We start from the raw sequence: 13,210 nt of genomic DNA on the forward strand, positions 1-13,210 counted from the left end.
CCCCATATTCTTCACTTAATATATGTATGGCACATGGTTGATATATGAACACCAAAGAAAAATCCTGAATCCAAACACCAATCTTTTACTGAGCTCCTAACATGTCCCAGTAAAACAAGGGAGGGGTAAAGGAAATACTTCTGCAAAATTATAGCCTTCTCATCTTAAAGAATTTTCAGAAGAAACATACGCAAGAAAAAAATAACCAGGGGCTTCCCTGGTGGCGCAGTGGTTGAGAGTCTGCCTGCCGATGCAGGGGACACGGGTTCGTGCCCCGGTCCGGGAGGATCCCACGTGCCACGGAGCGGCTGGGCCCGTGAGCCATGGCCGCTGAGCCTGCGCGTCTGGAGCCTGTGCTCCGCAACGGGAGAGGCCACAACAGTGAGAGGCACGCGTACTGCAGAAAAAAAAACCCAAAAACAAACAAACAAAAAAAACCAGTGGTAGCATCACTTAATGCTAAGGTGTATGGAACAGGTTAGCCTCCAAACCAAACTGAAAAGACGCTCTTCCCCCAAAGTCACACCCCAAGCACACTGCAGAGGTCTGAAATCAACACACAAGGCACACACATGCGCACACACAATCTCACACGTGAGTCTCTTAAAGAATGACTGGTGTTGGTAATGCTAACTGAGTCTAGAACTTCACACAATTTCAACATCACAGATCAGAATAAATACCCTTGTGTTTTGAATCTCAGTGGCTCACCTTCATTTTTGTCGGCATCCAATAAATTCTGAAACTCTGTGTGGAAAATCTCCAAGTGTTTCTCGATGAGCACCTGCTCGCACTTCCGGGCTAGCTCGTCCTGGGTGCTCTCGTGAAGGTAGACCTGGACTCTCCGCTGCTCCTCCAGCAACCGAGCCTCCGCCTGTGGGAATTAAGTCAAGTCAGAGGTTTGGGTTTGCTTTTTAAAAACTGCTAACAAAAATAGCAGCAAATTAGGGCTTCCCTGGTGGCGCAGTGGTTGAGAGTCTGCCTGCTAATGTAGGGGACATGGGTTCGAGCCCTGGTCTGGGAGGATCCCACATGCCGCGGAGCAACTAGGCCCCTGAGCCACAACTACTGAGCCTGCGCGTCTGGAGCCTGTGCTCCGCAACAAGAGAGGCCGCGATAGTGAGAGGCCCGTGCACCGCGATGAAGAGTGGCCCCCGCTTGCCACAACTAGAGAAAGCCCTCACACAGAAACGAAGACCCAACACAGCAAAAATAAATTAATTAATAAACTCCTCCCCCCAACATCTTCTTAAAAAAAAAGAAAAAGAAATTTCAATGATCTCGCATTATTCAGGTAACCTGAATAAAGAGTGAAAAACTATATTTTGTATTATAAAAATGCCAGTACTTCCCAAAATGATTTCTTTTTTTTTTTTTTTTTGCGGTACACGGGCCTCTCACTGTTGTGGCCTCTCCCGTTGCGGAGCACAGGCTCTGGACGCGCACGCTCAGCGGCCATGGCTCACGGGCCCAGCCGCTCCGCGGCACGTGGGATTCTCCCAGACTGGGGCACGAACCCGTGTCCCCTGCATCGGCAGGCGGACTTCCAACCACTGCGCCATTAGGGAAGCCCCCAAAATGATTTTTTAATTTGGCATAATTTTGGAGAAATCTAGAAAAATTCAAATGGAAGAATAAACATCCAAGAGCCAAAAAAACAAAATGAAAAAATGACTGGGCAGGACTTGCGCTGTCAAAAATTACTAATAGGACAATAGTTTCAACTGCAGAAATTTAAACCTTACTGCACATTCTAAATAGAGTTAAATGTGAAAAACAAAATAAACTTGGAAAATATCTGTAGTATATATCAAAAGGTCAATATCCTTAATATATAATAATCTCTGAAAAATCAATAAGTATGTGCAAATAAAAACATGGGAAAGGAAAAGGAACAATTTGCGAAGTAAGAAATACTTGAAGATTCTGATAAGATATAATTTGTTATATTATTTGGTTAATGGAATACTGCTATCCAGTAAATAGAAAATACATTAATGTAATAAATTAGTGGGGGAAAATAGTTATTAAAAAAACCTATAGGGCTTCCCTGGTGGCACAGTGATTAAAGAATCTGCTGGCCAATGCAGGAGACACGGGTTCGAGCCCTGGTCCAGGAAGATCCCACATGCCACGGAGCAACTAAGCCCGTGTGCCACAACTACGAAGCCCGTGCTCCGCAACAAGAGAAGCCACCGCAATGAGAAGCCTGCGCACCGCAACGAAGAGTAGCCCCGGCTCTCTGCAACTAGAGAAAGCCGGCACACAGCAACGAAGACCCAGCGCATCCAAAAATAAATAAATAAAAACAAAACAAAACCCTACAGCATTACTCCAATTTGGTGTTTACGCGCACACTTGAGCACGTGTCCCAAGTTTGTGCAGGTTTATGCTATTTGTATTTCCCTGCAAGTCTACAGTTGTGTGTTTTCTTTCCTGATTACAAAGCTATTTTAAAAAACAATAAAAGATCTTTCTGTGCTTTAACTCTGAAGTTCCAAGCCTCTGCTCCTTCATATCTAGTATTTCATTAAGCCTGATACCTCAAGAAATAAAGCTGGTGAAATACAGGACATGCAAACCAAAAAGCACCACTTTTTCTCGAGGTTATACCTGTTTCCTGGAAGAACATAATACCCTGGCAGCAAAAAGTCATCTCTTAAAAACTTTTCTCTCCCCTAAAATGAAAGGTAAAGCTTTGGTATCACTGCTGATTCACTCTCTGGGGGACATTGGCTTTCCATCCCCTGTACTACAAAAAAACAGTAGCACTCTACAGACTCTTCCTGCAGGGGCCGAGAGGGAAGAGCAAACTGGTCCCTAAGTGATCACAAAAGCCAGAGGGGCTCAGCAGTTGTTTACACAGCAGTCCCCCCTTATCTACGGGGGATATGTTCCAAGACCCCCCAGTGGAAGCCTGAAACTGTGAACCCTATAGGTACTATGTTATGTTTTTTCCTATACATACATACGTATGAGAAAGTTAACCTTACAAATTAGGTACAGTAAGAGATTAGCAACAAGAATAAAGTAGAACGATTATAACAATATGATGCAATAGAAGTTACGTTTAATGCCTTTTCCATCTTAACTGGGCACGTGTCATGCACTGTGGCCATAACGTCAATTTGAGGTGTGACAGCAAAACTAGCACAAATTTTCCTTCTTCACAATTTCATGGAGAGACAATTTATTCTCACCACCGATCTTAGCAACCTTTTCCTTATTAAGTTGAGAACTTCCTCCTTTTTACTTAAAGGAAGCACTTTATGGCTTCTCTTTAGCGTATCTGAATTGCTACTCTGGTGCTTTGGGGCCACTTTTAAGTACAATAAGGGCTATGTGATCTCAAGCACTGCGGACGACGGTCAATCTGATCACCTGGTCGATGAAGAGACTAACAGGGGAGAGGCTATGGACAAAAGTATGATTCAAGGGCAAGATTCCATCATGCTACTCAGAACGACATATTTCAATACATACAATTTAAAGCTTATGGACTGTTTATTTCTGGAACTTTCCATTTAATATTTTTCGGACTGAGGTTGACTGTGGGTAACTGAAACTGTGAATAAGGTGGGACTACTGTCCACAGGCCTACTTCCTTTTATTGCGATTCACAGATACTGCTTTTTTAAAAACAAAACAGAAACTGAAGGACTGTGGGTAGAGCAAGTGTGTCAGCACCGTGTCTTCAACAGCCTTTGCTCACTTTGGGTCTCGGTGCCACATGCTGGTAATTCTCAAAATATTTAAACGTTTTCATTATTATTATTTGTTATGCTGATCTGTGATCAGTGATCTTTGATGCTGCTATTATAATTGTTTTGGCATCATTTAGCAATAAAGTTTTTTTAAATTAAGGTATGTAAATTGCTGTTTTTGACATAACGCTATTCTCCACATTTCATAAACTACAGTATGGCGTTATGCCCTGGGAAACCAAAAAATCCGAGTGACTTGCTTTCTCGCAGTGGTCTGAACCTGAGCCTGCAGTGTCTCTGAGGTTGATGAAAAACCCAAGGTCCTGGGTGTTATGTCACTAGGTTTTAGGAAGGACAGTCATGTACATTCTTTGTTAACTTGAAGGCAAATAAGCTCCTGATCAGCACTGTACTTGGCAGATAATTACATCAGAACACCCAGATCAAATTCAGAATGACTAAATAAAGTTAAGCAATTAAAGACTGTTCCTATTAATTCTATTAGCATCAGTATGCAGGAAAAACAAAATGAAAAAAAAAAGTAAGCAAATTAATGAAATAAGGTATATTTATTTTTAAAGTTTTAAAAAATGACATTAGAAACCTAGAAGAGTCACACGTTTTTTTCGTAGCTCAGATGAGACAGTAAGATATGCTAAGACACTAATATGGCTCAGGGGTGTTCATTCATCAAAGTCATCAGTAGAAGGAAAGCCAAAGATTCTCAACTGTTTCCACTAAAAGATTCCTAACAACACAGAAATGGGAACATAGACCCCTCCAGGGAATTTGCACATCTAGCCCAAACTGGCTGTTAAAAGCAGAGTATTTCTTAAAAGTTCATGCTTTATCTCAATATTGTTCATGAGTTTTGTACTCTACTTCCTGATAGAATGTTTTAATATAAACGTAATTTCTTAAGTTATTGAATAAAATGTGCCACAATTTATCCCATGGTTTTGCATATTCTCAGGCATATACTGAACGTTCTAAACAATGTATGTGTGTAATACCAAACACTTATATCATGTTTGCTCTTTGCCAAGCATCAAATAATATATAATAATAATAATGATAATAATAAATTATCCCCATTTTATAGATGAGGAAACTGAGGAACAGAAAGGTTAAGGTCAACTCCCTAGTAAATGGTGGAGTAGGGATTTTAAATTAGACCCATAGCTCAGTTTGAGATGCAAGGCTATAGCTATAGGTAAGGGTAGAATTGTTCACACGGTTAAATTCCAATTTTATGCTCACAGAGTCTCTGCATTATGGACTTTCAGAATGGATGGATGTCATGTTTGGTAAGATCCAACCAGATTTGGGCCAAACCTTTAACACCTCTAGGAAGAAATCCCCTCTAAGAGAGCAAGGATGCTGGAAGCATGCTCTCTGTTGAAGGCAGAGCTCACACTGGGTTGAAACTATCCAAGGCCATTGGAAATGTTTGCTCCTCAAGCTGCCTTTGGTTCCAGGTCCGATTTTTTTTTTTTTTAATAATCATACGCGGGCCTCTCACTGTTGTGGCCTCTCCCGTTGCGGAGCACAGGCTCCGGACGCGCAGGCTCAGCGGCCATGGCTCACGGGCCCAGCCGCTCCGCGGCATGTGGGATCTTCCCAGACCGGGGCACGAACCTGTGTCCCCTGCATTGGCGGGCGGACTCTCAACCACTGCGCCAGCAGGGAAGCCCCCCGGTCCGATTTTAAAAGCAGATTTCCCTGTTTTGGGAGTGCTGACGTAGCTCTGGCCTACGAAGCGGATTTCCTTGTACCAAAGCACTACTGCCTTCCTGGTTGTGGAGAGCAGGTAGCTGCAATTCACTAAGTAGTCTGCAAATTGAAAAGGCCTGAACCACGCTTGTGGATGTGTACCCCGATAAAAGGCCCCACTTTTAAAAACATACACAGTTTTAAAAGGATCACCATATATAGTAGAGTTCAATAAAATATGTCTTTATGCAAACTACACTCTGCCAAAATGAAAAAATGAAGTAACAGGCAATGCTTAGATTTAAAACAGATTTGTCAGGCAGCTGTTAGAAACTCTCTATAAGCTGGTTAGGTTCCAGACTGGCACACAAAAGCTAATTTAATCCGTAAGTATACACAAGGAACTATCACCACTCCAAGTATAATACTTCTTCTTCTTTTTTTTTTTTTTTTTTTTTTGCGGTACACGGGCCTCTCACTGTTGTGGCCTCTCCCGTTGCGGAGCACAGGCTCCGGACACGCAGGCTCAGCGGCCATGGCTCACGGGCCCAGCCGCTCCGCGGCATGTGGGATCTTCCCGGACCGGGGCACGAACCCGCGTCCCCTGCATCTGCAGGTGGACTCTCAACCACTGCGCCACCAGGGAAGCCCCCCAAGTATAATATTTCTGAAGCGTTCCACTTTTGTTAGGTTTTGAGGTATCCGAAATTTGTTTGTCAAGGACTTTCAGCTTCAAACTTGTAAGGGCCACTTATAATCACTATCTCTTATGGGAAAATGCACTTGGAATGTCACAAACAAATTGGGGAGGACCTTCTCTACATGGTTAGAAGGGAGAGCTGTTTGTTGCTCTTTCTGACTTACTAACTTGCGATCTCAGCACATGGAGAAAGCGATTCTGCAGTGCATTTCCTCTCCAAGCAAACAGAGAATAAAGGGAAAAAAGCAGGTGTCAGACACAGTCAGCCCCAGACTCCCTGGAAGTCTCCTTGCCCGTCTCAGTCAGCAGTCATAGCCTGTGGGCAAAATCCTGCCTGTAAGTAAACTTTTATTGGAACACCGCGGCACTCACTGTTTAGATGTTGCCGTGGCTGCTTCTGCGCTACAACGGCAGAGCTGAACAGTTGCAAGAGAGACCACATGTGCACAAGGTCTAAAATATTTACCATCTGGCCCTTCATAGAAAGTTTGCTACCTCCTGACTTAGGTCACTCCTCAGAGCATAAGTCTGGGATACCTGTATTCCCAAGAAGGAGAACGAAGAATAATTCCACTAGAACTTCACTGTAACATCACTTAATGTAGAAAAAGATTTACGATACAGACACCGATCTTGGATTTTTTCTTGTCTAAGACTTTGGTCCTGTTCTCTCAGAAGGACTTCTCCTCTAATGCAAACTTGAAGACTGTGTTATATAGATTTTTAGGGGATATTTCAGAAGCAAAAAAGCAAAAGCTTAAAGTTTGCAAATATTTGTTTCTTAAAAACTAGTTTCTCGTTGACGTGAGACCGTGGCTCCCGTTAGATACACATACACATTCTATTGTAGTAGAGACAGTTCAAAACACGAAAGTCATACAGCTATTACGGTTACATCCTCCGATCAGTAAGGAGAACATGGAGCCATGATTATCAAATTAACTTATAAAAGCTCCTTGGTGAACTGGGAGCAACGATCTGCACCTGCTACAGACACTACAGGATAACAGTACCTAAGAAATGACTTTGAAGAAAGTTGCATATATTAAAAAGAATAATTCATCTGAGCAGCAATAACTTTTAACTTAAGCCTACTTTAAGTACTATGTTTAAGCTTACCTTTTTCATGTATTCAGTAACCGGGTTCTGCTGCAAGAATTCGGTGCTCTCTCTGGTATAAAATCTCTCTGTGTCAGCCAAAAACTGAGATTCAAAGGATTCTTTGTACACTGTTAGCGTTGGGCCCTTCGCAAAGGCATCATCTTCATTCAGTCCCAGTTCCACTGGAAGTAAATAGGAACTACATTTCAACTGCCCTATTTTTGGTTATATTTTAAGGAATATACTTAGGGGTGGCATTCAGTTTAAGTTATGCTTAAAAGGTAAGAATAAAACAACAGGGCATAAGGCAAATCTGTTATTCACTGGTAGTAAAGTATACTTTCAATAAAAGAAAAAAGAAAAAAGTCCAAGACACACAAAAGCAAGTAATTCTGATGGATGGCCAGGCACGTTCCAAGTTATCATGAAGTTCATTCAGAGAACGTTTATATTTCTAAAAGCTTACAAGAAGGAAGAATGCCTAATTCTAAACTTTCAAAGAAATACAATGCTACCTAAGCTTTTGAAATACTGTATTACTTTTCAGATTTCTCAATCTGTTATCATTCGGCTCCATTAATGACACTCTAGCATATAAATCCAGTAATTCAGTATGAGACCAGAAAAGAAAAGAATTCAAATGTCAAATGTCTAGTCCATCAAAATTTCCTTAGGGCACAAAGATCAAACAATTTTTATAATGGGTAAAATCAAACCGAATCACACTGACATAAAGAGAATTATGAGTACCTTTGTAAATGCTAACAATATTCTTGATAATACTAAACTATCTGAAAATAAATCTATTGGAGCATTGTTATGTAATTGTCACTTGATATACAACTGAATAAATTAAAGGGAAATTGTTTACCATAAGACTGTACAACTCCGCTTATCAGTCTTGTATTGATGGTTTCACCATTTCTTTCCTTTTCAATCAGTTTTAAAACAGCATTTGTTACCTTTAGAAAGGATATAGGAAGAAAACATGTAGATTACAGACTACAGTATGTATTGGGCTGGCCAAAAAGTTCGTTCGGGTTTTTAGCCAACCCAACATTATGTTACTACATAGCTCTTAAACATTAGAATCCATTAAATGCAAGATGAGAGGCACTCTTAGGACATCCCAAAGGAGTGAGGAAGACAATGGCTAAGAAATGAAATCTGGAAGGGGTTTCAAAAGGAAAACATGCACACACTCACACAAGTAGGTACCTGTTTATTCAATGGCCTGAAAAGACAGTCTCTCCAAGTCACCAATGCAAGCTGGATGAAAAGAAAAAGGAACAGTATTAAATGGCTATACTTTTACTATGCTTTTTCCAAAGCTGAAGTCATAGGAAATAGCCTGAATCCTAGATTACATGTATCAATATTTCTAGATTATAAACTTGGTGAAAATCATCATGATGAAACCAGAGAGCCATTCTCTTAACAACTTCAAAAGGTATCAAAGTACAGACGTTTATTAGCTCACATTTTAATAGTTGAGAGAAAAAGAAAATCTGGATTTTAGGAGAACATACATATTAGCCTAAAGGGCAACGGTGGATTTAATGTATAAAATTGTTCTCTGACTCAAATGTATGTTTTGACCTAACACATTTAAGAAAGATTTATCATAGTTTACCATTTATCATAGTTTCCTAACACTCAGTAAAATAAATAATAGATCTTAAATATCGAGTAAGTTCTGTATGTTTATCATGGTGTTTTATGTTACATGGATGCATACAACTGTAAAAGCATCAAACTGTACATCTTAAATGAATCAGTTTATTATACATAAATTATTCAAATTTCCCATTTTACTAGTATGTGTGCGTATGATGCATTTTTAAAAGTTTTGGAACTTCTCAATAGAGGTTATGTCAGAAAGTTACTGTAAAATGTTCCCCCAAAGGGAAATGTTACAATTCATAAATGGTTTTTAAACTGCTGAGAAAGGTATTATTCAGTTAAGTTCAAACTCAAATTTATAACAATTTAACACTCAAATACAAACTGCTGAGAAATTAATTTAAAGGTAAATGCTATCAGTCTTATTTTCCGCCAAATTTAATCATAGATAAAACTGGGTTTATGCAAGATAATACAGTTCTGAAAAGGTTATGTGTAAATTTAATTTACAAAATGAAAAAGTTTCTACCAAAAAAAGGGCAATCTGAAAGCACTATTTAAGAGAAAAATATTTTTAGTAAAGCATGAACAATATATACTCAAGTACTACTAGAATAAAAAGGTTATTTCAGAATTAGGAATTATGCTACCAAAAAAGACTCCGGGAAGAAAGAGTCTTATTTTTCAGGAAAAATACACCCTGTGGGGCGCGGTCTGAAGGTAACTCTCCCTGTGCAAACTGGCCGCTGCTCCTCTTCCCACACTCCTCAGACCTGTCAGTGCAGGGGGAGGCAAGGCAAACGCAACGTGTGGCCATCAACTTCCAGTAAAGATACTGCACCTTTCAAACATTTTTCTAAGTTAAGACAGCACTAGGCAGACCTCATTTGACTTGGGATAATTCGTCACTTTGAAGGAAGAAAGGCAAGATAAGAAAGCAGGACTGAAGGTAAACCAGAGAAAGTTCAGGACAGATTCAGGGAAGAAGTCCTGCTGAATTCCTTTAACGTGTTAATAATGGAATTAGTTTACGCGCTCTGGTTGACTGGAAAGGAAACCCACAGCTTTCTATAATTGAAGAGAAAGACAAAATTATCAGGGAAAAAAGTAGATCTTTATAGTTCATGACAAAGCATCCCCGTCTTCTGGAGAGTCTGGAAAATGCAGTGAGGCATCACTGCACAAGAACTGTTCCATGTGTCAACTGATATTCGAGCTTTAAATGAATTCAACAGGCTCCCTGCGAGAGCAGGCAAAGGAAATACTGTTTCTAGAGAGACGTGTTAACTGGCCTTTGCTGTGAGTTATGGCTGCGTATTGCATTTCCAAACTGACTACAGCATTTAGGGATGTAGAAACTACGAATTTTGAAAGTTAAAAAAAAAAAAAAAAGGAAGAAAGAAAAGGAAAAAAAAGCAGTCAAATCTTGAAAACAGTACACAGAAAAGTTTAAAGACTATAATAATTTTGGGGAGTATGTGATGTTATTATAGCGCATCTATATGGTGTTTTAGGTCAAGCAGCCAAGAGGCAATCAACGAAAATCACGCTGATTCCTACACTGACAACTTTCAGTCTCGAGAAAGCATCTGTAAGTGGAAAAGAAAAGGTGGACTACAAGAGACTCAAATCAAAACACTAAACCTAGAAAGTTCTGTTAAAATTATATAACAAAGTACCATTATGAAGCAATAACCGTTTGGTATAGAAACTGAGCTACACAAATAATAAAATAATAAAAGTGTGTCACGCATCTATGGCACATTTCTTTTAATTAAATTTGCCAAAAGCAAAGCAACAAAGCATTGCTATCATAGCAACATTCTTGGATATGGAGATAATCTCATTATGCAGAACTTGACATTTTAACACCACTCGTTCAAAAAAGGTACTGTCTGTATATCTGAGAGCCTACTATGAACAGACAGACTGTTCTGTTGTTCTGAGTCCTCCCTTGACTGGTTCTCAAACTCGACAGTGCATCAGAATCACCTGGAAGGCTTGCTAAAAACACACTGCTGGGCCCCAGCTCCAGAGTCTCTAGTTAAGTCAGTCTAGGCTGAGGCCCAATTACTTGCATTTCTAACAAGTTCCCAGGTAATATTGATGCTGCAAGTTTGGAGACCACAGTTTGAAAACCAGTGAGCCTGGAAAAAGCTCCCTTGACTGAAGAAACATACTAATGAAGGTGATGTAACAATGCAAATTTTGCCTCTTCAAAATTTATTTCCATGCAGTCTTAAAAAAAACCCCTCAATTTTGAATTCTGTTAAGTGTCATGACTCCTATTACTTCGTATATTGAGTGGGTAGAGTGGAATTTCACATCACAGTCCCCTCGTGAAGCAGTTTCCCAGACCCCAGAAGACCGTGGATGGCTGATCACTGAGGCTCGAGTCCCAAGCAAGGGACCCGCTTTGCCTGCTGCGGCCGGGATGCAGGACTTGCTGTGCTAAAACGGGGACAGCTCCGGGCTCAGCCTGATGGTCGGTCAGATAATTGAAGAAGAAACTTTTAATAAGTAAATGCAGAAGCGTGCAGGCTGTATTTTAGAACTCCAATTACTCATCCTTCTCTTTTCTCGCCACAAAATATCTAAGGGCCATTTATTGATCAATTAAAACAAAGGGAGTTATAGCTCACCAGTCTGAAAACTGCTTACTATTTGCCTAGATCTCCTACTGGGAAGGAAGATGCGTCCCTAAGAAAACACACATTTGAAAGGTGTGTAAAAACAATCTTACGGAGTAGATTTCATAGATTCCTTTCCGTCCTTCGTCACACTCGCGGCGAACCCAGTGTCTATTGAGGTAGGCACAAATCCCATTCAGCACCTTGCTTGAAAACCGGTAGTCTTCCCACTGTTGAGTGTAGAACTTCAGTACACTCTCATCCATCAAATCTTCTCCGTCCTAAAGACAAGTTCACTAGAGCTTTAAGATGACTAATTTGTCACATGAAAAATCAGAGATAAAAGTTAACTGAAACAAATCTATTGCATTAGGATACACTGATGTGTATGGCTTCAGATGGGTTCTTTGGATTATTCTGTATACAAAACATGCTCATTTACTATAAATTCTCACAAGAAAGTAGCTCATGAGGATTAGACTAAAGAGAATTTTAATGGAAATTCTTTGATCTCAAACTAGAACATTTTTCATGGTATTAATATGCATATACATTCATAAAAAGACTGAACTTTTTAGAATATGAGGGTAATTCCTTTATATTAACAAATGAGGAATTCACCTCAACTTACTCCTATTTTTGATATTTTCTGTTAAAAAATTAATTAAAATGTCCAATTAACAATTTAGACCACGGGGCTGATACTCTTCCATTTTTTAATGCATCTTCTTCATTCATTAAATTTACTTAAAAATTATAAAAATCTATAGCTCTCTGTGGTAATCTGCTGCATTTTTGTAAAAATAAAGTATACAGTATAATGGTGCAATATTTCTTCTTTAACAAGGCCTCACGAGGAAAACGTTCATTTACCGAATTATTTTTACTGAAATGTCTACAACTTAAACCACAAATTTTTATTTGAAGGACAGTAACTTGAAATTTTTTCTTAGGTATTAAGGACATCTACAAAGTTAGGTCTTACCCTTTAAAAATGGGGCATTAAATTGCAGTATAATTAAAACGTGCCGTAGCAGAAGAGCACTCCAGGGGGAGCTGGGAGAAGGCAGCCCCCTCCATGAACTAAGGGCCTGGGGCCGTCCCTGAACTTCTCAGAAGCTCCATAAATACACGCTGCACGAGTGATCCGACAAGCCACGTGAAAACCTGACCGTATCTGGATACAACCAAATCTGTGTTCATTTAAATAACAAGAAACGAACCCGAACATGTAAAGCTAAGCTATTCTGGATTATAGTAGATGACCATTTTTAGAATGCAAAAAATAATATCGCTGATGGCATGGCTGTCAATACCTTTCAAAACACAATACACTGTTCCTCACTTCAATACTAAAAAAGAATAATTAATTCCAGTGTTCACTTTACAAAGTGTTGTGAATAAAAGCAAGGAGGACACAGTGGCTTCATCAAGACTGCTTAGGAACGTGGAAAATAATACCACCTTAGTCACGATTTGTGGTCAGTCGATTATGGTCTGTTAAAATGATGTTAAGTTTCCAATTACCTTGTAAAATATATTAAGAAAAACAAATGTGGCATGCTGAAGTTTTCTGCCTGTTATCTGTGTAAATAAAAAATCTTTCAAGTATATACACAGAGTGTGCAGACTTCCCAGGGTACACACCCTACATAATGTGCGTAGCACCAGATGAAGAAGCCACTTGCCCATCCTGTGGCTGGATGGAAGGCATCACACTGCCTTTGCTACAGAGGATG

The 13,210-nt window shown here is 39.8% G+C and overlaps 1 protein-coding gene across 3 annotated transcripts in view; it reads right to left on the reverse strand.

Annotated features, from left to right (window-relative positions):
• The window catches only part of CUL1 (cullin 1), a 106,597-nt gene that overhangs the window by 29,937 nt on the left and 63,450 nt on the right, over positions 1–13,210 (reverse strand). For all 3 annotated transcript variants that reach the window (XM_060305180.2, XM_030854103.2, XM_030854102.3), the window contains exons 4-8: positions 11,585–11,752; positions 8,437–8,487; positions 8,090–8,180; positions 7,237–7,400; positions 712–874 (exon numbers count right to left, since the gene is read on the reverse strand). In XM_060305180.2, coding sequence (XP_060161163.1) covers positions 712–874; positions 7,237–7,400; positions 8,090–8,180; positions 8,437–8,487; positions 11,585–11,752 — 637 coding nt within the window. The remainder of the gene's footprint in view (positions 1–711; positions 875–7,236; positions 7,401–8,089; positions 8,181–8,436; positions 8,488–11,584; positions 11,753–13,210) is intronic.

Source organism: Globicephala melas, chromosome 9 (genome assembly GCF_963455315.2).
Source record: "Globicephala melas chromosome 9, mGloMel1.2, whole genome shotgun sequence".
In the NCBI taxonomy this organism is placed as follows: Eukaryota; Metazoa; Chordata; class Mammalia; order Artiodactyla; family Delphinidae; genus Globicephala; species Globicephala melas.